General features: G+C 44.3%; 1 protein-coding gene across 4 annotated transcripts in view; it reads left to right on the top strand.

Annotated features, from left to right (window-relative positions):
- Positions 1–25,587, top strand: part of SLC19A1 (solute carrier family 19 member 1) — a 171,948-nt gene that overhangs the window by 98,227 nt on the left and 48,134 nt on the right. For all 4 annotated transcript variants that reach the window (XM_086956232.1, XM_086956233.1, XM_086956230.1 and 1 more), the window contains one exon: positions 19,730–20,501. In XM_086956232.1, coding sequence (XP_086812358.1) covers positions 19,730–20,501 — 772 coding nt within the window. The remainder of the gene's footprint in view (positions 1–19,729; positions 20,502–25,587) is intronic.

The raw sequence follows: 25,587 nt of genomic DNA, 5'->3' as shown, positions 1-25,587 counted from the left end.
GCCGCTAGATGCAGCTCAGCAAGAGATCTTTGACAGAGGGTTGTGCCACAAAAAGATCCCATACTGGAGACAGAGGAATTTTCTTTTGTTTTAAAAGGTGTAAAAGGCTTAGAAAATGACTGGCTGCTGGAAAACAAATAAAACATTGTGCAGTGATGGTCATAGTTATGTGGTTCGTCTGAAGCCAGTTTGAGAATCCTGACTTGATCTTACTAAGAGCTGATGCCTGTCTTTAGACCCCTGTCCTCTCAACTGCTAGACCAGCAACCTCAGTTGTCGTACCAAAAAGATTAAAGAACCAGTTCTGTAGGTGAAGTACCTTGGAACGGTCAACACCAGGAACACTCATAACTGGCAGAAAAGTGGGAATCATTCCATTCTATTCTTTATGTACGCCATTGCTGTGTAGACCCTCTCACGGTACCTGAGCCAGACTTTTGTTGATAAATATTAATGTCAACATAAAGAGGCCATTTTGGTCATGTAGATGACTGTGCATTTATCCCCAATGTCCATGTATGGGTGTCTGGTTTTAGTGTGTGCATGAAGAATGCTGGACTTGCCCTTAAAAAGGTCCAGCTTGTTCTCCCAAACATCCTGCTGATTACTGAGAGAAAAGCGTTAGCCACACACACATGTCGCAGGAAACTGAAACCCACCTTTCCCCATCCCCATCTCCATCTTCTGACTGTAGAGATAGAATAAGGTGTTTGCTTCCACCAAGGATCAAAAAAAGAAGTAGGCTAAAACCCAGTAGTGTCAACAGACTGGAAACACTTTTGCAATCCTGATATAGTGAATTACTGAGCTGCTGCAAAAAATGAGCAAGAGAATTTAGGTTACAGATAGGCTCTTGAAAGACATGCAGTGTATTTATTAAGATCTGCATATGCAACGCATCCAATACTTCAGGATCACCTAATTTGAGTTGTTCAGTCTCCTAGTGCTAAATACAGGAAAGAAGCCTTCTAACCAAGCTCAATGCACCCTAAGCATCTCTTTAGTTGAGGAACACTTAATTCCACAGAAAGAGAGGGTCTGAGGCATGTGTGGCTTTAGATACACATATTTGCAAGTTTTTTCATCGAAGAAGTCTTTCGAGTCGTGAAGTAAGATGATTCCTCGTCTTGGTGATAATGCACATGGGCATCATTTTATTGTTTGATTGTTTTCTGTCCGTCGTCGGGTTCAGACGTGTATTACTGCACTCGGAGTCCATTTTCGGGAGCCTTTCCATGTGCAATTCACTCTTACCCTCGTCTTTATTAATTGTATCAAACGTGCTTTCTTTCTTCTTCTAAGTTCGGAAGACTTCCATTCATCAGATCGACATGTTCCGATCTCGGCCTTTGGGCCTCGTCTGTTCCGGACATACTTTTACCCTCACTGATATCCATAGACAACGCTCTGCTGATGGAACAGACTCCGTTTTGATTTTGCCCCCAGTGCCACTCAAGTACCCGTGGACCGACCATCATCAGTTCTGCAATCTGTGCTTATCCCCTGAGCACAAAGAAGACTGTGAGGCCTGCCGATTTTTATTTTTTTATTTATTTTTTTCGTTCCAAAAGGACCCTGTGGGACCGACAGTCATGGCGCAGAGATATGAAATCGAGGAGACGTCCGATATCTTCGAAGAGGATGAGGAAGAACTTGAGGCCATGGCGGCCAAAGAAGAGGGCACCTTTTCAGTGCAAGATTCAGACTCTGAGTTGGAGATCGATCTAGAGATGCACTATCTGCTGCTGGGTCAAGGAACCATGAATACTCGAATCCTCCACCTGCCTCACTTTCAGTTTCCACCAAACAAAAGACTTCCGAGCCACCACAGCCATCTGGCCATGGTCTGCACCGAACTGCAGCTTCGGCTACCCCACCTTTTGGCTCTGCATCAAAAGCATCCCCAAAGTCTTCCAGTTCCCCACAGAGCTGAGACTCCATCTGGTTCCGAAAGCCAAAATCTGTTCAGCTCCAAAACCTTTGGTAAAAAAAACGGCTACCGCTATGCTCTTGGAACCTATTTTGGAAACTATGCAGGATAGACTCGACCCAAACAGAAACTGATCCATATTTATCCTGATACTGACCGCATTATTGCGAAGTGTAAAGCGGCAATCTCCTTTTCAAGATGCCATTGATTTGCCACTGCCTAATGAAGAAAGAAAAAAAAACAAGGCTACCTGTCCCCTACACCCTATTCTTCCTTCGTCATCTCCCATAGCTCCACCACTTGTACCTTCTCCACCCCACTCGCTACAGGATCCCTTAAATATTACACCTCAGGGACCTCCAAATACAAACCCATGTGGGGATGGGGGGGGGGGGAATGATGACACTTATGGCACACCACGACTACCAGACCCCTAGCAGGATTACAACATAGACCCCCAAGGGATGCATATCCAGATCTATACCGTGCCAAACCCTCACCTCCTGATGATACTAAATCATATCAATTGCTAGGTCAACAGCATCCCATGGGCTTACACTGCATAAAGAATCCATGGACGAAGATTATTTGTTTGAGACCTTGTGTACCACACCCAGAGTTTCCAATGCTTAAATGTATGATGCATCAGGCAGATAATATCTTTAAGGATCCTGCATGGCCCAATTTTCATTCAAGGCCAGCTTCCACCTAACTCCCTAGTTATCTCAAATGCTCGTTAACGGGCTAATTCACAAACTTCAGCCGACCGACCGCCTCCTGATAAGGAATCTAAATGTATTGATGCCTCAGGCAAACGTGTTACTACACCATCTGCTAATCATTGGCGGATTGCAAACTGGGCCAGTGTTATTGGCTAGATCTGATGGAGGAACTTCTCCAATATCTCCCAGAGGAACATAAGAAGAAAGGGCAGGAACTTGTTCAGGAAGGGAAGTTAATTTAAAATTCTTCCAATTGGTGCGCACTGTACTTTGCTGATACTGCTGCCAGAGGCATTAATACTAGTGTCCTCCTACGCAGGCATGCATGGCTGCATATCTCTAGGTTTAAACCAGAAACCAGAAGTCCAGCAGTCTTTACTTAATGTACTTTTTGATAAAGAGCACCTCTTCGGCCCACAGGTAAATGAGGCATTAGCAACAATGAGAGACACTGAAGTGCCTCCATGGATTTGGCAACTTCAAACACCCGCTCCTCGTGGTTCCTTTAGTCACTTCTCCTATAGAGCAGGTTCCATGTACAGATGCCTCTGCATCTCCCTACAGATCACAAACGCTCACCTCCCCATCTAGAGGTTATTTCAGAGGTAACTACAGAGGTAACCACTTCAAAGATTGGGGTGCAGGTACACCAACCCATAATGCCACATTCGGTAACAAACAGTGAGCCCAATCCACATAAGTAATCTGAGACAAAATCCTAAACTTACCACTTTTGGTATTCACAGAAGACATTTAGTAGTAGAAAAGTTAGGATTCCTAACTCTACTACTATTAAACTGGGACAAAATCGTAACTTTACTACTTTCGGTATTCACAAAAGACCCCAGTCACTTCTCCATCTCCACGATCATTCTACACCTTTCGAGGGTCGATTGCAGTAGTTTCTTCCCACCTGGCAGTCCATAACATCAGAAGAAACAAGTAGTCCCTAATCCAGAATCAATCTTTTTGGGCAAAAGTCTCTGTATTTAAGAGTTTGATTCAATATGGATCATGTGCTATAACCAGACAAAGATGTTACTATAGACCAATTCATTCAATATCATCAACAAAGCCATAAGATATATCAGTGTGCACTAAATTATTTTAACAAAATTACATTGAGATTAACCCATTATGTAAATAAAAGCTTTGTTTATTTTTATTAAAACGTCTGTGCAATACGGGATAGACGTTACAATTCACACATAATTTAAAACATCTTATCATGTGAGAAGTTACAGTAGATATGTTTAGAGACCTACATGGTTCCACATTAAAATTGAAAAGACAGAAAACTTAAGTATGTGTGAATTGTAACGTCTATCCCGTTTTGCACAGATGTTTTTATAAAATAAACAAAGCTTTTATTTACATCGCGTTCATGGAAGAGACTCTACTACATGGGGCCGTAACATATCTCAACATGGATTTGCTGATGAATATAGAGTTCATTATTTTGCATAATATTATGTATAATAGACATTATTAATAATTGGAACATTATGTATAATATAGTTCAACATGGATAGATTGCACAAAGTGGTTTAATTCCTTTTTTATTTTGATGACGCAAATTGGTACTCACAGGGCGGGATTGCTTGTTCGTGCGATCAATGGGAGGAGTGAAATAGGTTGCATGTGCACGTTTGTCGACGAGTAGGTTATGTTGCTGGTCACAGTCCCAAGACTTAAACAGGTATCGAGTACTTCAAAAGTTATTTTTGTTTAACAAGGCGTTGTGGTAGCACGCACTGGGTTGCAACTCAGGGAAGCACTGAATTAGAGATATTTGGCAATAATGGGGGTGCAGTACATGGGGGATTAGTTCTTATTATTTTACTGTTTAATCATCATTTAGGGTACTATAGGGATGTGGCACCAATGGAATGTTTGTTTTTCATGTAACCCGTGTAGAGCTGTTGTTTGCTTTAACATTGTAGATACCCCTGACGAAGGACTGATTAGCCCGAAATGCATTGGGTAAATAATTATGTGGTTGTCCTGGCGAATCTCAATATTCCTATGTGCCAGTGAATAAGGGCTGGATGGGCAATTTCTGAGCATTAAAAAATGTTGCAATCTTGTCAGCTTTTTATTTGAATCGATAAAGTCTGGAAAAAAATGGACTATTATCGGATTAAAATGGATTACTTTGGTATAAACTGGTTTTGTACTTATTCTGTTGTAAAGACTGTGCAATTTGCTGGTGACACTAATCTGTGGGTATAACACAACGCATACTTTTGGGACAGAGCCCGCTAGCATGCCAAACATTCGCCATGAGCAATTGAATAATCATGAACTTTGAGTCAAAATAGGGTGTGCATCAGACCACTCAAAGGCTTTTTAAAAAGCTATTTGTTAAAGAGCTGGGCAAATTTGTTGCCACCTCACCCCGGGCTTCAATCAAAATGTTCCAGCTTCGAATTTCTGTTGGGGCCAGCCATGTCAGAGGGCACTCTGCCGGCTGCTTCTACATCTAAGGCCCTCCCAGAGCCTTCAATAAGTTCCAGAGCCAGACCAAGCAAGGGGACTCCTTCCCCTCCAAGAGAGGTTCCCTTGGCTCAGCGGTGCCTCCAGAGAGCAGTTCCAAGCCCAAACAGGTGCGGGTTTACCCTTTTTCCTGTATGAGGGTGGGAGGCCGGTTGGCTCTGCTCAAAATTGGGAGCAGCTGACCGCAGACACATGATATCTCCATACAATCAGAGGTCCCCATTTCAAGATGTTTTGTCTCATAATCTACTTGGACGACTGCCTGCTCTTGGATCAATGCCAGGAGCGCCTGACAGCGCAATTGCAAATTACTGTGGATGTGCTGCACAGTTTGGGCTTCATTGTCGACGATAGCAAATCCCTCTTGCCTCCTTCCAAGCAGATAACCTTTGTAGGTTTTGTCATATATTCAGTGCAGTATACCTCAAGTCTTCCCTCTCAGAAGATAGTCAAGAACCGCAGGGAGTTACGGAGGTCATTGTCCAGGCCTTCAACCTCCCTTAGACAAGTGGCCTGAATGGTAGGCCTGCTGTCCTCCTCGATTCAGGCGCTCTTTCCTGGCCCTGTAGTGAGAGCTCTCCATAGACTCAAAGGCTCTCATCTTGACAGCGTGCTCCAATACTCAGAGCGGATCCCTCTCACAGACTAAGTCGGACTCAAGATGAGATGGCTGGATCACATGGAGGCTTAGAACAGCCAGAATATATTAGATTCAGAACCCAATATAGTTAATGAGTCCGAGGCAAGCAAACACATCTGGGGAGCTCGCTGTGGGGACTTCTAATACAGGAGGAAAACAGTCTCCAGAAGAAAAGCGACCTCACAAAACATCCTTGAACTTATGGACCAATCCTTCGCTGTCCAGTGTTAGACAAAGGGCAAGATGGGCAGCAGCGGAATCCTCAAGATGGACAATGTATTGGCAGTGAGATACATCAACTATCTAGGCGGGACCAAGGAATTGGCAGATTTTGCCAAGCATTTTGGACCTTCTGCCTCTCACAATGTGTCTGCGTAACACCTGCCAGGTGCCACCAATGTGGTAGCAGACTGGCATTCCAGGGCTTGGTCAGACATGATTCTTTGGCAGTTGCATCCAAGGATATTTCGGAGGCAAAACACTCTGTAGGGTCTCTTTTCAGTGAATCTCTTTGCGTCCCAGTTGGACCACCAACTACCCAGGTACTACAGTTAAACAAAAGATCCTGTGGAAGAGGCAACAAACCACTTCCTTCAAGATTGGTTCTTGGAAAGGTTTGGCGCCATTCCAATATTTGCTATGATCATGCGATTAACAACCCCGATCAGGAGACGGAGGATGAATGTCATCTTGATCACTCCGTTCTTGAGGTCTCAAGTGTGGTTTCCTGTTCTTCTGGAACTTTTCTTGGATTCTCCAATCCTTCCATCCCACGTCCCGAGGGTTGGCGTATAGGACTAATCATTTTATGGATTTGTCATATCTGCAGGTCCTCTCCTAGTTCAGGGTTCTCCGGTGGGAGAACATCCGTTGGTGTGTAAGTTAATGAGAGGAATCAGTTTGGAGCTTCCGCCAGAGCCATGATACTCGTCCGAGTGGGATGTTAACAAGGTCTTACTCCTTTTCCTTTTTTGGCAATCAAGTAGATACTTGCTGCGCAAGGAGTTGTCACTGAAGTCGGCTATGCTTCTTTGCCTTCTGTCCTGCAGGAGAGTATTGAATGTGAGAGCCCTGGATATCGCGGAAAGGGTCTTTACACTCGGGGAGTTTTATTTCATATCTCTAGGTGTACAAAAACAGGTTCCAGGGTAGTGTCTTACCCAGCCTTTGACAAATCACCCAAACGATGTGCTGTTCGATGCCTGAAGGTTTATGAAAGCATGACGGAGTAGCTTTGTCCTCCTGGGGAACGCCGGCTGTTCATATTCCTCAGGGAACCTTTTAAAGCAGTTGCTCCTGCCACCATAGCTAGCTGGATCCGATGGGCAGGCATTGATGTCTCCTAGTTTGGCACTCATTGTGTCAGGGGTTCAAAGGCATCCAAAGCCTTTTCTCTGGGGTTTCGTTTGGAGGACATTATCAGTGCTGCAGATTGGTCCTCGGACTTGATGTTCAAGAGGTTCTATTTCAAACCAATCATGGATAAAGCGTCTTTGGTGGTTGTAATGAATGAAGATCAAGGTGTAGTAATTAAAGTAGTCGTTATTTGATAACAAGCAGGTACATCTTCTCCATGTCAGCCTCTCCCTTCAAATAACTTACAACCACCCATTCTAGAATCTATCAGCAATGCATCATCCCGTTACCATGGAACCTGGCAACTAGAAAGATGCATTACGCAAGACACCACATCTTCCCTCTTTACAACAAAAGAATAGAATAAGAATAAAGGCTGATGAAGAACATGAAAACAAATGAACCTGAAGAACATGAAAAACAAATGAACCTGAATGGAACATCATCCAGTTACCAATGGAGCGGATGGATGTCTCTCAGCCATGACACCATCTCCTCCCTCTTTGTAAAAAACACAAAAACATAGGAGTATAAAATACAAAATAAAACACTATAAATAATATGAATAACAATTGTGCATACAATAACAGTAATGTACTAACAATAATAATGAAAAGGAGGCGCATCATCTCTCTAATAAAAAGGAATTACAAAACCATCAGTACTTCTATTTTCTGTATTGCTGGATGTGGGTTGTTCTAGGAGCAAACTTCCCCCTTTGTTAAATTGACCAAGAAAAACAAAACCCGAACATTACCTACATAACTTTTGAAACGATCAGGAATTTGTACATATCTACCAGCATGTATAGTCTTCACATATTGCATGAAGGTTGATCTAACGGAGTGAAGATATTGAGTAGGTAGTTTACTCAATGTGATACTGGTATGTTAACTACTAATATAATCCAAGACATCAACCACCTCCATCAGGACAATCATATTTCTCCACGTCTAAAACTAGGGAACGTGTCAAGTTTTGTCAACATTGGTGTAACCAAGTTGGATGAACCACTGTTTTACGATTTTAACAATAAAATACTATCATCACTAGATGAATCTGTATCGTTAACGGTCGTCTCATCAATCTCATTAATACACTTGACTGTTTCCTTTTCTTTGTTTAATTTAATTTTGCAGGCTTTGGTGAAATGACCAATTTTGTTGCGACGACTGCATTTAGATTTCAAGCCAGGACATTCAGTATTGTTAGCATAATGCCCACTATGACCACACCTGTAATAAATAGGAACCCTATCATTTTTAGTACTTTGTGATACCTTGTTAACCGTTAACCCTTCTTCTTTATTATCGTCCTTCAAAGCAACCTTAGCACACCATCTCTGCCTTCCTTACAATTGCAAAAATTTTATTCAAGGGAGCATCACCACAAGTCCATAATTTTTCTTGGATGGATGAATTGTTTGAGTGCATCACCAGTTGATCCCTAATTAAACTATCATGGAGTAACCCAAAATCACAATTAATGGCTAATTTTTTTAAGGCCGAAACATAGTCTTCCACAGACTCAGACTTCCCCTGTTTCCTTTTATAAAATTCATATCTGCTTATTCCTACACAAACAGGTGGATGGTAAAGTGTCTTAAGTCATCAAGTGCATCAATAAATTCGTTCGTGGAACCAGGCGGTCTCACTTTTTCCTCCATCTGATTAAACACTCTATTGCCTTCAGGACCTAATCCATGTAGAAGCATTTTCTTTTTTCTAGACTGGGGAAATGCTTCATCTTGCTCCTCCTCCAAAGCTTCAATATAATTCAGAAAATATACCTTCCATTCTGACCATTTAAATAGTGGTTCGCCTGGACGTGCTAAAAATGGAACAGGAGTATTCAATCCTCCCTGTGAAGCCATGGTAATTAATGAAAATACCTTAGATAAAAAGAGCATGGAAAAAGGAAAATAAAAATAAATTATTCAATGTACTTACTGCAAAGGCAAGAATAAAAATGTTGGATAAGTATCACAGTTTTAAGAAGGACTCTTATTTTATACATAAATTACTTATTCATTGTAAAATAACTAATTAATATTCTTAAAGCTAGAAGTGCTGCAGTTGAGGTGTGCACATCACCGTGTTAAATTTCACCAAATATAGTGAAATCCATGCACACCACCATGTTAAACCGCTCAATTAAAAAATATTATAAATTCTTAAAATGCAAAGTGTACACAACACCAGTGTGAAGAAGTGTCAATAAAAGAGAAGTGAGTACTTCATGTATTTCACACCAGTACACTTGTGCACTATAAGATGAACAATCAATGTTCATAGATCTCAACAAGCTGCATTTTTAAAGTGAGCACATCACAGTGTTAAAATAACCGTTTTAAAATACTCCGAATATATTAATTCTAAGAATGCGAAGTAAAGTTATAAATGTACCGCAATAAAGTGTGCACATCATCGTGTCAAGAAAAGTTCTTAAAAGTGGCATTAAAAACAAAGTGCTGAAAAATTAAGGTGTGCACATCACCGTGTCAAAGATGTACAAACATACAATATTACAATTCTAAGATGAAATGTGCAACTATAGGTAAGGTGTGCACATCATCGTTGAAGAAATATCCATGTAAAAATAAGTTATAGACGTATGTTAATGTTTCCAACGTTATTCATGAAGCGGAGAACTCCCTCGTTGTTTATTTATATATTTTTTAACAACAAATGCTCAAAGTACCTTAACTTTTTGATCCGGGCCGTAGCGCAAGAAGTTGAACTTAAGATGCCACAGGTGAATTACATAGAGACTGGCTGAAATAACTGCTCAAAAAACGTGCGAGTCGCTGATATGATACACGTTGTCTATAATTAGAACTGTAAGCGTTTGCATCGCTGAAGTAAGGTGCACTATTTTCAATTAATTTAAAGATAAGCGAGCGCATCACTGTGTTGAGGCACAATGCGCTTTAATAACAAGAACGTGTAAGCAAATCTGATGACCTCAATTTAAGATGGCGGCACGTTAGACACGTAATGCCGGGTGGTTCAAGGAGCAAGAACACACCACTCCATCCACGCTCCAACAAGATTCGTCATAGCCACTGAAGGAACAACGCCACGAAGTTCAGATGGACAATGAGGTGGTGTGGTGACGGTCTAGTCTTCTGCTCTGCCGGGACCGGAACCGGAAGGGCGGAACAGGAACCGGAAGACGGCCATCTTGATTATTGGCACCGAGCCGGTGTTGAGAGGTGCGCTGTCCCCGGCGCTCCGAGGCACTATAAATATCCTTAAGTTCACACAAGGCTCGGAGTGGTTATTTATACGGCGGAAAGAACAATATAACAATGGCGACGAGGCGGGATTAAAGACGAGAGAAAAACAAGAGAAACGACTGAAAACGGAAATACGCCACAACCGGAGTCACGTGCAACAGCCCCGTAGCGCGACGGAGGGCGATTTAAAAAAACAAAAAAAAAAATAGAGGAGTGGACCTGGCACTAGCGGCTGAGCACCGCATACACCCCGACACAGGTCAGCAAGGTACCGCAAATACCAGGCGGGACAGAGACAAGGAGTGCTACACAAAGCAGGGGCAAACATTCCTAGGAAAAGAAGGGGGAGAACCCAGCCTTAGGTGGAGCACGAGTGGGGCGCAATAGTGGAGAAAAGGGCTACGCACCAGGCCCGAACCAAGGCACGCTGCAGGAGGGCGGAGAAAGCCCATAGACGCACCAGCCACCGCAAAGAAGGGGCAGAACACTGAGTGACCGCTCGAGCAGGACAGGAGCGTAGCACAGGAGGACTAGTAAGGCAGAAGCAAACCTGGAACCCAGAGGGGCAGCGGGAGGCGAGAACGACGGCCAGGACTAAGGAGGACGCAGATACAAGGCAAGCGCCTGGCAGCCCACCCAGCGGCAACGTTCCTACCCAATCAGCCTTGAGGGGCAACGGAATGATGGCGACACCGTCCACATCGCTCACCAGCATGGTACCTTTCCTCCCAAAAAGAGGAGAACCCACGATGCCGTGGGAGGACTGGAAAAGATACTTCCTGAATTACTTAGCAGCGCTAGAGGAAGAAAGCGAAGCAGAATATCCAGTCCGAGGAGGAAGAAAATACTCCTGCACAATTTGGGACCAGAAGGCATAAGGGTCTTCGACAACATAGTAAAAGTCACGAGGGACGCAGCAGGGGAAACAACCGTTACAACGCAACTATTACAACGCACACCGTTACAACGCACACCATTACAACGCAGATTCATTTACAACGAATGCCTTTACAACGCATGACATTACATATCAGATACTATTACAACACATGCCATTACAACGTAAGTATAGGTAAGTATATCATTTTATTTAACCTTTTTTTATTACAAAAATATTAAAAATAAATAAAATAAATTATTTAAAGTAATTTTATATATATAGTTTGGGTTTTGGGGTACAGGGGTATTTTTAGGGTTCAGGTTTGGGTTTTGGGGTACAGGGGTATTTTTAGGGTTCAGGGTTGGGTTTGGGTTTTGGGGTACGGGGGTATTTTTAGGGTTCAGGGCTGGGTTTGGGTTTTGGGGTACAGGGTTATTTTTAGGATTCAGGGTTGGGTTTGGGTTTTGGGGTACAGGGGTATTTTTAGGGTTCATGGCTGGGTTTGGGCTTTGGGGTACAGGGGTATTTTTAGGGTTTAGGGTTCAGGGTTGGGTTTGGGTTTTGGGGTACAGGGGTATTTTTAGGGTTCAGGTTTGGGTTTTGGGGTACGGGGTATTTTTAGGGTTCAGGGCTGGGTTTGGGGGTACAGGGGTATTTTTAGGGTTCAGGTTTGGGTTTTGGGGTACAGGGGTATTTTTAGGGTTCATGGCTGGGTTTGGGGGTACAGGGGTATTTTTAGGGTTCAGGGCTGGGTTTGGGTTTTAGGGTACAGGGGTATTTTTAGGGTTCAGGGTTTGGTTTCTTTTTTGGGGTACAGGGGTATTTTTAGGGTTCAGGGTTGGGTTTGGATTTTGGGGTACAGGGGTATTTTTAGGGTTTTGGGGAACTGGGGTATTTTTAGGGTTCAGTTTTAAAATAAATAATTTAAAAAATGTTTTAAATAATTTTATTATTTATTAATAATAGTTCTTTATTCATAATAGTTCTTTTTAAAATAAACTTAAAGTAATTTTTTACCCTACACTATCCAGCACTTACCCTACTATTACACTGCCCTGGAGTTAGATTTTTTTTTTAAAATACCTAAACTATTTTTTAAAATATATATATATATATATATATATATATATATATATATATATATATATATATATATATACAAATTATTTATTTTAAAATAATGTAATTTATTAAATTAATTATATTTTAATTAATACATTTTTTAATAAAATAATATACTTACCTATACTTACGTTGTAATGGCATGCGTTGAAATAGCATCTGCTATGTAATGTTATGCGTTGTAAAGGCATTTGTTGTAAATGTATCTGCGTTGTAAAAATTGCGTTGTAACGGTGTGCGTTGTAAAAGTTTGCGATGTAACGTCATACATCCACGCAGCAGACACGGACGTGTTCCAGCACGCGATAGCAGACCTAGATGCGCACTACAGACCAGTGGTATGTGTGGCCATAGACCGATGCAATTTCTTCCAGAGGAAGCAGGAGAGCGGAGAGACTATAGATGAATACGTCTCCGCGTTACAAAAACTGGCGATAACGTGCAAATTTGGAGCACTACACGACAAACTGGTGAGGGATCAAATCATTATGCATATGTCCAACTCTGCAGTACAACAGAAGCTATGGGTAAATGGTGATGCTCCCCTCAAGGAAGTATGGGCCTTGGTGAAGAAAGCAGAGTTATCTAAAAGATGCACGGAGGCGGCCAGGAAGGACGCAGGGAGTAAACAAACATTATGCAGAGTGATGATACACAACAAAGGAGATAAAGCCAGAAAACCAGGACCTTCCAGAAACCAATATGTGAAGAGGGGCCAGCAAAACGCAGGAGCACCACCGAAGACAAGTGGAGAGAGAAGGACGAATTGCTACAGATGCGGAAGCACCTCACATTTAGGAAATGACAAAGTATGTCCAGCGTTCTGGGCGAAGTGTGCTTTCTGTGGCATATTTGGACACTATGAGAAGGTTTGCAGGCGGAAACCCAAAGGAGCAGCAGTCAAGTACATTGACCTGGGGAGCGCGGATGAAGAAGAGGCGGTAGGTGAAGACGAGTACCTTGAAGAGGTGCTCTACATAGCAGACCAAGTGTTGGACGTGGACTGCAAAGGGTCCAACAAACCTGTACTCAACATGAACATAGGGGGAGTGAAGATCGACATTGTGGCTGACTCAGGTGCCCCATCACAATAGTACAGAGAAAGGTATGGGAAGAAAAATTTGTTGGAAGAATAAAGGAAGGACCACATCCAATGGATTTGAGACCAGTCACCTACACAGGACAGAGAATACCTATGTTGGGATATTGCCCTCTGTTATTTGAATTTAAAGGCCGCCAAGCCAACTGCAAGCTGTATGTATCTGAAAAGGGGCCTTCAGTGCTTGGATGGAAAGACCAAGGGGCCCTAGGTATCCACCTCAATCCTGGAGGAGTAGAGAAAGTGTTGTTGATGGACACGCCAAGAGGATACAAGGGGGGGGGTGTGGAAAAGAGAGTATCCCGAAGTATACAGCAGTAAAATAGGAAAGTTAGCGAGGTACACGCACATGATACGATTGAAAGAGGGAGCGAAACCGGTGACCCACAAGGTCCGAAATATACCATCCCGCTGCCGAGAGGCACTAGAAGAGGAGCTGGACAGGTTGGAAAAAGGAGGAGTGATAAAAGCTATCAAAAGTGCAGAATGGCTGTCGCCCTTAGTTGTGGCACAAAAACCGAATGGGAAGGTGAGGCTATGCGTGGACCTCAGGGAGCTCAACAAGAACATATTGATCGACAAATTTCCCCTCCCACGCATAAACGAGATGCTCCCGATAACCAAAGGGATAAAGTGGTTCTCTACGGTGGACCTGTCCTCGGCGTACCATCAGGTGACACTGCATCCTACATGCAGCCACCTCACATCCTTCATAACACCGTTCGGGTGCTACAAATTCGTGAGAATGCCATTTGGATTGGCGTCGGCCGCGGCAGTATTTCAAAAGCTTATGCATAAATTGTTCCAAATAGTGGAAGGAGTACAATACTTCCAGGATGATATATTTTTAATGGGAAAGTCTAAACCAGAGCATAACGAAAAGCTACACGCAGTACTAAGGATACTGCAGAACAATGGACTCACGGCGGAATCGGCAAAGTGTAAGTTTGGTGTGCCGTCAGTGACATACCTAGGCCACGAAATAAGCGAGAAAGGGATTGAACCGAAGAGAGACAACTTGGAGGCGATGAAGAACGCGCCGGCCCCCATGAGGAAGGAAGATGTCAGGTCGTTCCTCGGAATGGCTGAATTCTACAGCAAGTTCATTCAAAACTTTGCCACGAAGACACTGAGGTTCCGTGATTCTGAACCCGTTCAATAAAGGTCGTTGTATCGAGACGATTTTGGTATCAGTGGACCGCAAATGACGAGTGCGGCATGAACGAGTGTTTTCGTCATGATCGATTGATGGATACACTGTGTATTCAGGGGTTTCGTTCGAATCTTCGGGTTCCATTTTGTTTACGGCAGCCATTTTGTGGTTGCCCTCACATAGGCCGATGACTACGGCCGAACGAGTCTTTGGGACACGTACACCTTTAGCTGACTTCTGTGTGACCTGAACGAACTGACTCCTTGCCTGAGGCTGACCTCGTTGAGCCAGTTCCTTGTTAGGCAGCTGGTCAGATAGAGATCAAAGAGCAGGACATTGCTGAGTTTATGGTACATGCACACACCCTTCTATCTTACTTCACATTTGTTTCTGTTCCTTCTTTTATGGCCTATTTATGGTTTGGGTTGAGGTCTTTTTATTATGGGTCCGTTTGGCCTGTCCGAGACGGAGTGTTGGATTTTGCCTTGTCATCTCTGGTGGGCTGGACAACTGAAAGTGGGCTTGTCGTTATGCGATACGTTTGAAATGTCACTGTGTGATTGGACAGCTTGTAAGTAATTGATGCTCACCAGGAATGTGATTTCTAGCATAAAAGACGATGTCTTGCTCTATGAAATTGTGCAGTCTCTAGCGAACCACCCGTGTTGTGCTTCGTAGACCTCTGTTCTTGGTTGCAGCCAATAAATTTGGTCTTTGACGTCACCGAGAAGTGTCCCGTGTCTCTGTATGCCAAGATAGGAGAACTCGAAGACATCGGGCGTTTCCCCTGGCGCCGCTGGGTTCTAAAACCCGGTTCGGTTCTAAAACCCGGTTCTTCAACACACTACTTACGTCAACTGTTGAAGGAGAGAAACGGATTCAAGTGGGACAAAGAGGAACAGGATGAGTTTAAGGCCATAAAGAAGGAAATGAGCGAGGCCATACCGCTCAAGGGTTTTGATCAGTCAGCTGAATCCATACTCACTACGGACGCCAGCGACAGAGGACTAGGAGCGGTATTGATGCAAAAATCAAGCAATGGAGAAGTTTTGATAGTCTGCTTTGCGTCCAGATCTCTGGTACCAAATGAAGAAAAATTTAGTGTCATTGAAAGAGATGTTGGCCGTGGTGTAGGCGATGGAGCGCTTCCGGCAATTTCTGTGGGGGGCCAAGTCTCTAGTCCGCATGGACCACAAACCCTTAATAAAAGTACTGACCTCAAACAGACATGCGCATGCTACCCCAAGGATAGCGAAAATGACACTAAGGCTCCTGGACTACGTGTATGAGGTTGAGTACATACCAGGACCCAGGAATAGGGTCGCGGATTTCTTGAGCAGGGCAGCGGCAAAGGAAAGAGCTGACGAACAGGAACCCCCTGGATGGGAAGGTTACATGGTGGCGACCATGCAGGACATAGAACAAGTGATCAGCGACCAGGAATGGGCGGAGGCCTACAGACAGGATGATAACTTGGAGGCGGTCAAAGGATACGTGATACATGGATGGCCAGAGAAGACACCTTGGTGAACAGATGAGAATATACTGGGAAGTAAGAGAGGAACTGTCAATAGTGGACAACCCCACATTCTTAATGAGAGGAGACAGTTATTCCTCCACAAGGACTGGTAGAACACCTGTTGGCGATTTTGCATGAAGGACACCAAGTTATCACAAAAACCAAAGCACTGGCTAAGCAGGCATACTGGTGGCCTGCGATTGATGCCCAAGTGGAGAGGTATGTGAGGATGTGTGAGTCATGTTCCAAGGAGGACAAAACTCAAACTCTGTTGAGGCCTCAATTGGGCAGGTTTCCAGTGCCCAGCAGCCCATGAGAGATGGTATCCATTGACATCATAGGGCCCATATTGAACATTGATGGACTACAGAAATATGCCATAGTAATGGTGGATAGATACTCAAAGTGGCCGGAAGTGGAAGTGAAAGAAAAAGTGGACACGGAAGCGGTATTGTCGTTCCTGAACGCGACATTTGTGAAGGAAGGCATCCCCAAGATAATAACCTGCGACAATGGACCACAAGAGACTAGGGCTGCACACCGTCCCCGGAGCCCAGGGAGAGGAGAAGGGATAAGGGGCGGTGAGAACGAGAGCAGGAAGAATCGTAAGAGTCCTCAAAAAATTTGAAGACTTTACCATGAGCATCAAGTAAGACTATTCCTTACATCATGCACTTATTGGGTTGATAAAGTAGGGAGATATGTGGTGACGGTCTAGTCTTCTGCTCTGCCGGGACCGGACCTGGAAGGGCCGAACAGGAGCCGCAAGACGGCCATCTTGATTATTGGCTCCGAGCTGGTGTTGAGAGGTGCGCTGTCCCCGGCGCTCCGAGGCACAATAAATATCCTTAAGTTCACACGTGGCTCAGAGTGGTTATTTATACGGCGGAAAGGACAACATAACAGGTGGGTCTACACATCTCGGAATGAATGCGTGGTAGGCAGCTCGAGCGATAATTTAAAAATGGGCAGTGTCGGTTCAACTGCTGTGATGAGGGAAATGGTCAATGGTCAAAGGCGAATACAGCATAAAATAAACTGTACGACGCGCCATGTAAAATGATTTAACACTAACCACAAATGAACAGGCTTTTCAAGCTTAATCTTACCGCCTCCACACAGCTGTCCATGCTATGCCTGCACCAGACAATACGATTCAGAAAAGGGGGTGGTGATGGACAGAGTATCTGAATTAAGCAGAACACTCCTACCCAGTCAACAGATATGGGCTTGATACATCACCGTTTTTTAGCTCACTGCACCATCCCAGCTCAGAACCTGGCTACATGCAAATTAGTCTGTCCCTGGCCCAGTGCATCATGGGAACAGGGCAGACCAAACTACCAAGCCAATTCTTTAACTGGAAAGGAAACAAGCTTCCGGGGACCGGTTTCTGGCATTACAGCCGTCTTCGGCCCGGCTTGCTTGAATCCTGATGGTGCAGTGAGCAAGGGACTCATGTCTGAGCATACCCTTCCACGCTTATGGTGGACAAAACGATTCAGAAAAGGGGATGGTGATGGACAGAGTATCTGAATTAAGCAGAACAGTCCTACCCAGTCAACAGATCAGGGCTTGATCCATCACCGTTTTTTAGCTCACTGCACCATCCCAGCTCAAACACCTGGCTACATGCAAATTAGTCTGTCCCTGGCCCAGTGTCGTCATGTAGGTAAAATATGAAGATCGTGTGAGGATGACTTTGTGATGCCAATAAAATAACGACCAGTAGATGGCAGCAAATAGCCAAAATATCTGTTAGAATTCCACCTTAAGCTCCGACTCTCTGGTGTAGATCAGAAATCCTGTTTCTTCTTCCAGCTCAATGCGTTCTTCCCTCGATCAGTGTTTCGTTTTTCTTTTTGTTTCTTAAAACAAGAATTGCACCATCACTCAAAGGATGCCGTCGAGTGTTGCTGAGATGCACGAGGTTCGAATAGAGTCACCACTTGAAAAATACAACATGAAGGTACCGTTGATGTAGTTGAAATTGATATCCTTGAAGAACAGCTAGACTCTAATTACTTTTATTAATACAAGTTCCTTTAGAAATCGGATTTGCGCAGATACCGGAGCAGCAATATTCTTTTTTAACAAGCACCGCACGATGTGAAGTTAGGCGATTGTATTTGGTCGGTAATATTCATCAATATTGTAAATTCTTGCATTAAATAAACAGAAAGTACTTCATCATAAACTTCACAGTGCATCCAACTTCGCCTGTAAGTCTGCTATGTTTTCAAACAATTCACACGCGCAATTTAAACCTTCCTACTTACTCGAGGAAATCCAAGTCAGGAGTTCTTACTTCACAACGCGTTTCAAAATTTGAGGAGAAGGTTTCTTAAATTCCTTGACTAGAGAAGACGAATGAAGGAAATTGAGTCCATGTAAAATAATCCAAATAAGGAAAAGAAATGATTTAAATTTTCCGGTCCACGCGGGTTCTTAATTCTTCTGCTGGTTATCTTCTGATCCCATCCTCAGTCGCCAAAATGTAATGAATGAAAATCAAGGTGTAGTAATTAAAGTAGTCTTTATTGGATAACAAGCAGGTACATCTTCTCCATGTCAGCATCTCCCTTCAACTAACTTACAACCACCCATTCTAGAATCTATCAGCAATGCATCATCCCGTTACCATGGAACTTGGCAACTAGAAAGATGCATTACGCAAGACGCCACAGTGGTGGATAGGCTCTGCTCTGCCCTGCCCTGCCATAGAATGAAACATTTCCTACTAAACCTGAAGGAACGTTTACATTCTGTTAAGGACTCTTGAGTCTGGGATTATTCCCACCCGAGGCTCCTTGTGACCCAACCCTTCAGTTGACGTTCCTTACTTGCATGTGCTAATAAGGCTGCGTGTTTTCTCATAAGGTAAAAGTATCCGTTTTCCTTTCTTACCAGATGTTGCAAATGCTATGTTATGACACCTTCTTTTGAAATGACGTCCATGTATGTATAAGAATTTAAGTTTCTTGCAATTCATTTGAGAAGTTCAGGTTCATAGTTTTTCTCTGGATGGTTTTAGGTTATGAAGGTTTCAAAACTGAATAAAGAAATCGGTGAAAGTTATCCTTTTGCTGTCAAGAAAGAGGACTAGTCTGGAGGGATTCCTGTTGTCATAGACATACAGAACTGTTGATTGGCTGACTGTTTGACAATTTCCCCTTGTGCAATTTGGGAAAGTTCGTTTTTTAATGTTGAAGTCTGCTGGAGTGCAAAATGAAGAAAAGAGAGCATAATCCTTGCCTCGAAGTCCTTAATAGAATTGCACGTTTCCTTCATGTTTACTAGAAAATTTTCTGTTTTTCCTCCAATCAAAAATAATTGTCTTCTAACCGAATCTGACATTTCCATATCCATATAGTTTTGAAAATTGCATATCTTTGTCACATTTAGCACTCTTATTTGTTTCACTCTCTGTAACCACCTAATATGCCATCCCATTAGACTTCACAGTAGTTTAATACATGCAGGCCATCTCCCACAGTATAAAAGACACAAAGAAAGCAATATCTCACTTGTACTTTCCCATTGTCTCTAATACTGTTTATTTTGTGTTGTGCAGGTGACTAATGAGATAACGCCAGTCCTTCCGTACTCCTACATGGCTGTGCTGGTGCCAATTTTCCTCCTGACAGACTATCTACGCTACACACCTGTGCTGGTCCTGCAGAGTCTGAGCCACATATCCATATGGCTACTGCTTATCTATGGCACGGACATCATTGCCATGCAGTTCATGGAGTTCTTTTATGGCATCACAATGGCTGCCCGGGTAGCCTATTCCTCCTATATATTCTCTCTGGTCAACCCTGCTAGATACCAGCGCATGGCTAGCTACTCCCGCTCTGCCGTGCTGATGGGTGTCTTTACCAGCTCTGTATTGGGCCAGATTTGTGTCTCCGTAGGGGGGCTGCCCTTTGTTACTCTCAACTTCATCTCTTTGGGCTTCATGTGCTTGGGTTTGATACTAACATTTTTGCTAAAGCGGCCCAAGCGTAGTCTCTTCTTTAATAGGGTATCTCAACCTGCATCTGCGGTTCTGAATGGTGCCTCGCCCTCAGAGTTGGACAAAATGAACATAGCAGAGAAGAGTGAGGTGAAGAAACAGCTATGTGCGGACTGGAGGAATTCGGTTTTAATCCGCATGTTGAAGGAGCTGCAGAACATTGTGAAACTGCCACAGCTGCGCGTCTGGTCCCTCTGGTGGATCTTTAATTCAGCCGGATACTACCTGATGCTTTACTATGTCCAGATCTTGTGGAATGAAATCTATCCTGCTGTTGACAATCGAAAGGTCTACAACGGCGGGGTGGAAGCAGCCTCCACTTTACTTGGTATGTACAAGTCTAGCTTTAACTGCTTTGCTTTTTGCAACCTGCAGTGAAATTATCACTGACTGAAAATAAATAAGCACTGTGTTTTTCTACATCTGTAGAACGCTCTCTCCATAAGAAGTTTCTCAGTTCTTAAAGTGTTTGTCCTTGAGAGACTGGCGGGGAAATGTGAAATGAGCTGGAACAAGACTGCTCAAACCAAAGTCACTTGGAAGTGTTTCATTGATTATCTGTGCGTGCCACTGTTTCTGTTTTTTCTTTTTTTTAAACAATAATCACGATGGGTCACTTGTGGTAGCTTGATGTGTTTTTTGTTTTGTTAATATCATTTTGTATTGAAAATATGAGCTCTTGGGGACAAAGCGCAACCCAAAATACAAAAATGAAAGATTAGCTTTTAGTTTCAGAAGAAAATGAGCCCCAGCAAAACAATGTTGCAGAATAATCTCCAGCGTATGGACCAAATATTAAACAAGCATTGGCATAGCCAATAGGTCTTGCCTTTGGGACCTTATAAGTGTTTAGCCATGCAACAGTTGATGTTGTTGCACCAAGGATATTGTGCTGCATAACTAAATACTTATAAGGTTCCAAAGGCGAGACCTATTGGCTATGCCAATGCTTGTTACTGTAAAGGAGCGAAAAGTCCGAATGGGAAACTCCATTTTTTGGCCCATTACTTTCTCCCACCATGACGGATCTGTACAAAATTCAAGCATGCCGAATCAAAATCGGATTTATTTATTTTTGGGGAGGAAAGTTATGTACTTTTGTCAAACAGCACCACAGCAAAACAAAAATAACTGTTTTTTCATTAAAACTCTAGCAATGGAGAGCCTATCACCGGTGTGTATTATGACAACAGAGCTGGTATGTGCAGTACTAATGGTGCTACCGGTAGTTTGTTGTTTGTTGTAATGGTGCTGGCATGTTCGGCAGCAGTCTGCTATGTGCTGTTCTGTTTCCCGGCACTACGAATTTCATTGAGCTAACAGGATAACAAAACTGCTATATGCACAACCCAGTCAAGTTTCCCATGTCCACTTGTGATTTGCTGCTCTGGTCCAGGTTTTTTGTTTGAATTCTCAGACTTGTGATTTTGTTTATTGAAATAATAACAGGACTACAAGTACCAGAATTCAAAGGAAAAAACCTGGACTAGAGAAGTACATCATGCATGGATCAGGAACACTTGTCAACTGTGCAAGCAGTTACTGTCATGTGCAAAATAGCATTTGTGCAGTTATAAGCACACATTTCACTACTGCATGAAGCTTGGTGCAAAAGTGCGCTTAGAAGCATGCCAAAATATATGGTAATGGTGTTGCTATGCGAAGCTTCGTGCTGCTGCTTGCAATGTGCAGTTGTGGGGCTGCTACGTCTAGCAGTAGTGCTGCTGACCACTCCGTCTGCTCTCTAACCCTTTAGATTAGAGCTGCAGCAAGTGTTATGAGTCAGCATCTCCCAACCGCTGGCCATGCAGAGCTGCTGACTTGTGCCATGATTGCACAGCCAGGCTAAAGTCCACACACGTGTGACTATTACAACAGCGCTGAGGAAAAACACACTTTAAGAATTTATGCACCACTTGTTTTTGTAAAGCACTAGAGAAGAAAACCAAGCGCCTCCTCATTTCAAGAAACGTTTTTGTGTCAAGTATCTAGGAGTATTGTAATGAAGTGCTCTATGGGTCCTGCAGACAATTTTTAACGGAATCTCTGCTTCGTAAGGGAGCCCTTTTAGGGCTTTTAGATCAGGGGTGATGTTTGTTTCTTTTTGTTCCAGGGATGAGCTGCATTGAGAGATGTGCTTAAAGGTGCCAGTTTGGCTCTGAAAAGCCCACAGAGTGTTGCACTTCCGTAGTCCAACCTGGGGATGTTTAAAGTTTGTACTGTTGATTTGAGGTCATCCTGAAAGTTGAAGGGTTTAATTTCCTTAAATGTTCATTTGGTAGTTCGTTCTGTGGAGGCTAATTTGTATGTTTTTTGTAAGTCAGCGAATGGAATTACCCCTCTGGTTGTTCATATGTCTCCCACCGTGGAGATCGCTATCAGATCCCACTTGTCAAAAGCCTGTCTTTGGGGGGCGTGGACAAGCAAGATGGCTGAGCGGATGGGAGCCGCTTTAGCTCCGTACCCCTGTGGCTGCCTTAAAAGGTTTTTCGGAGTCATGGAGAGCTGAGCACGGACTGTTTTAGCAGGGCATGGTGCCGTGCCGTGCCGCTTTAGAGAGTGGTGGGTGGCCCCGCAAGCGGGTCCGTGACAGGAGAACGGACCTGTAGCAGACTCGAGGCGTGGGGTCGGATCGGCCTCCAACATGGCACTGAGATCGGCGCTGGCTGGGGCAGGCGCAAGCTACTGATCGCCCTAAGCTTCCAGACCTGGCGCGCTTATGCCTCATGCGCTGGTGACTGTCCCCCAAAGCTGTGCCTTCCTGGAGGCTCCCTGGATGTTCCTCTGCCCGCCTGGTGCCCTGCCACGATACCTGAGGGGCTAGCATAGATCGCGCGGTTGCGCAGGCCTTGAGTGAGGCCTGGAAAACCTCTCGGAGGTACGTTTGCTGCATGATGCGATAACATGGTGTGAGGGGCACGGACATCTCTGTTATGGAGCCCCGCTGGCAGTTTGGGTGTTCAGCAACAATTTCGCCATTATTGACTCAGCTGACAGGAGAAGATTGCAAGTGGTGCCCTGCCTAACCCCAAAATGGCGCCCGCGTGATGAAATGCCCTCAGTACAATTCCGGTTCTGTATCGCTTGGACCACAGGAGTTGAGGTAGGCTGGGCACCTTTTCTCCTGTACCCCTTCCACGGCTGAGACCACTAGCTTCTGCTGTCCTTGATGCCGGTCCTCCACGCCAGCTGCCTGACCTTAAGATGGCCGCCAACGTCCATTAACTAGCAACCGGCCTGTGCTTGTGCAGAGTGCTTGGAGAGTATAGGGGCCTTCCCCGGGCGCCATCCCAGGGCAAGGACTGTTGCATGCTTCGGTGCCATTCGCCGCATAGCCCGTATGCCACCTAAGAAGGTGACAAACCTAGTTTCCCGCTACTTTGCTGCTGCGGACAAGATTTCTGCTTCTGCCGATTCGGACCAGGCACGGACCATGGCTCTCACCAGAGAGGACCTAGTAGCCACTCTACGTGACTTTAAAGCTGATCTCGGTCCGGAGATAAACAAAGATTTACATGCCTCCATGGATCAACTGAAATCTGACCTCACAAAGGGGGGCACGGATTCCTGGCTCCAAGAGGGCAGGTTCTGTAGAACCGCTGAATTAGCTACCCTGCAGCAGAAGCGCCTTGTGGGGTGTGATTCATGGGAAGGGACCAATGGGGATGGACCAATGGGCAGGAGAGGAACACCCAGATTCTCGGATGGTCTCGATAGCGTCCTGGAACGTAAAAGGTCTCAATTCGCCTAAAAAACGGCAACAAAAAGGAAATACATAAATTACTGTCAATTTGAAGTGGTGGCGCTCCAGGAAACGCATTTGAAAAAGTTTGAGGATTTGCGGCTCCGTCACAAAGCTTACCCTTTAATTTATAAATCGTCGACTGGTACTAAACACAACGTGGTAGCACTGCTCTTTCGGACTTCAACAAATTCCAGCTGGAAGCAGTTAGGGCCGACCGGGAGGGGAGAGTCCTAATGATGAAGAGGAGGTTCCGAGGCATCCTGTGCACATTTATCTTCCTGTACGCTCCTAATTCGGAGCAGTCGACGTTCCTTTCCAACACACTCGACTTAATAGGCAGCCTTGCGGAGGGCCCAGCGATTCTTTTGGGGGACTTCAATCTTACATGGCATGACACTTTAGACAGCTCCCATACACACAGGGCGACCCTCGCTTGCTTCCCCAAAGGGCTTAAGCAAAAGTTCCTCGCCATAGGTCTCCTTGATGCGTGGTGAATATTGTACCCTTATACCAGAGATTATACATACTTATCATTTCCACTAAACCTATTCTAGGATTGATTATATTTTCATTATCCAAACACTTCTGGGACCTCTCCGGGCCGTCCAGATCTTGCCAATCTCAATCTCGGACCATGGTCTTGTATCTATCAGCGTAGCGTGGTGTGGGCCTAAATCTGACACATCCCAAATGTATTTCCTGACTTCCATCACCCGGGACAAGTCCCTCTGGGACCTGAGGTCCGCTATTACTGAATTTTCTGCACTTCACCCCCCGGCAGACACCTCCACGCAAAATAACTGGGATGCTTTTAAAGCGGTTTTGCGCGGTAAATGCATCCAACTTAATGTAGTCCTTAATAAACAAAGGGCGAAGGAGCGCCTGACATTGGAGGACGAACTAGAGGCTGTTGAAAAATCGCACAAGGAAACGCCCACCCATGTGCTGCAGCGACAGCTCACGGCCTTGAGGGGCAAACTTTTTGACCCCGCCCTTCAACAGCAATATCTCAACTCAATAGAGCTCCCCCCCCTATCACCAGCGGTGGCGGAATTGTTGGATGCTCCCATTACATCAGTGGAGGTGAGGCAGGCCTCTACTAAACTCAAACTGCATAAGGCACTGGCCGGATGGCCTCACAGCACAATTTTACAAATGTTATGCTTCCGAGTTGATCCCGCATTCAACTACTCTGTTTAATGCCATTGTGATGGATGCAAAAGTTTCAGCCTCAATGGCAGAGGCAGTCATCTCTGTCATCCCAAAACCAGGGAAGGACCCTCAGGTCTGCGCGTCCTACAGGCCCATAGCCCTTCTCAATCTAGATGTGAAGCTTTACTCTGCGATTCTGGCCGCTAGGTTCGAGGACTTGATGCCCACTCTAATCCACCCTGTTCAATCTGGCTTTATAAAGTGGTGGCAAACACATGATAATATTCGTCGCACTATCCACCTTATAGAAAAAGTTTCCAAGTTTAAAATTCCTGCAGTTCTGGTGGGGCTTGATGCCGAAAAGGCCTTTGACAGGGTGGATTGGTCATTTCTTTTTCTTACTATGCAGAGATTCAGCTTAGGAGAAGGGTTCCTCAATAGGGTCCTGGCCAATTACCATCTCCACAATCGCGAGTACTAGTTAATGGCAACAAATCACTCCCTTTTGCCCTTGGCA

The sequence above is a fragment of the Lissotriton vulgaris genome, chromosome 2_1 (assembly GCF_964263255.1).
Source record: "Lissotriton vulgaris chromosome 2_1, aLisVul1.2, whole genome shotgun sequence".
NCBI lineage: Eukaryota > Metazoa > Chordata > Amphibia > Caudata > Salamandridae > Lissotriton > Lissotriton vulgaris.
Note: the sequence above shows the minus strand (reverse complement) of the source record. Positions and strands in the feature narration are given on the sequence as shown.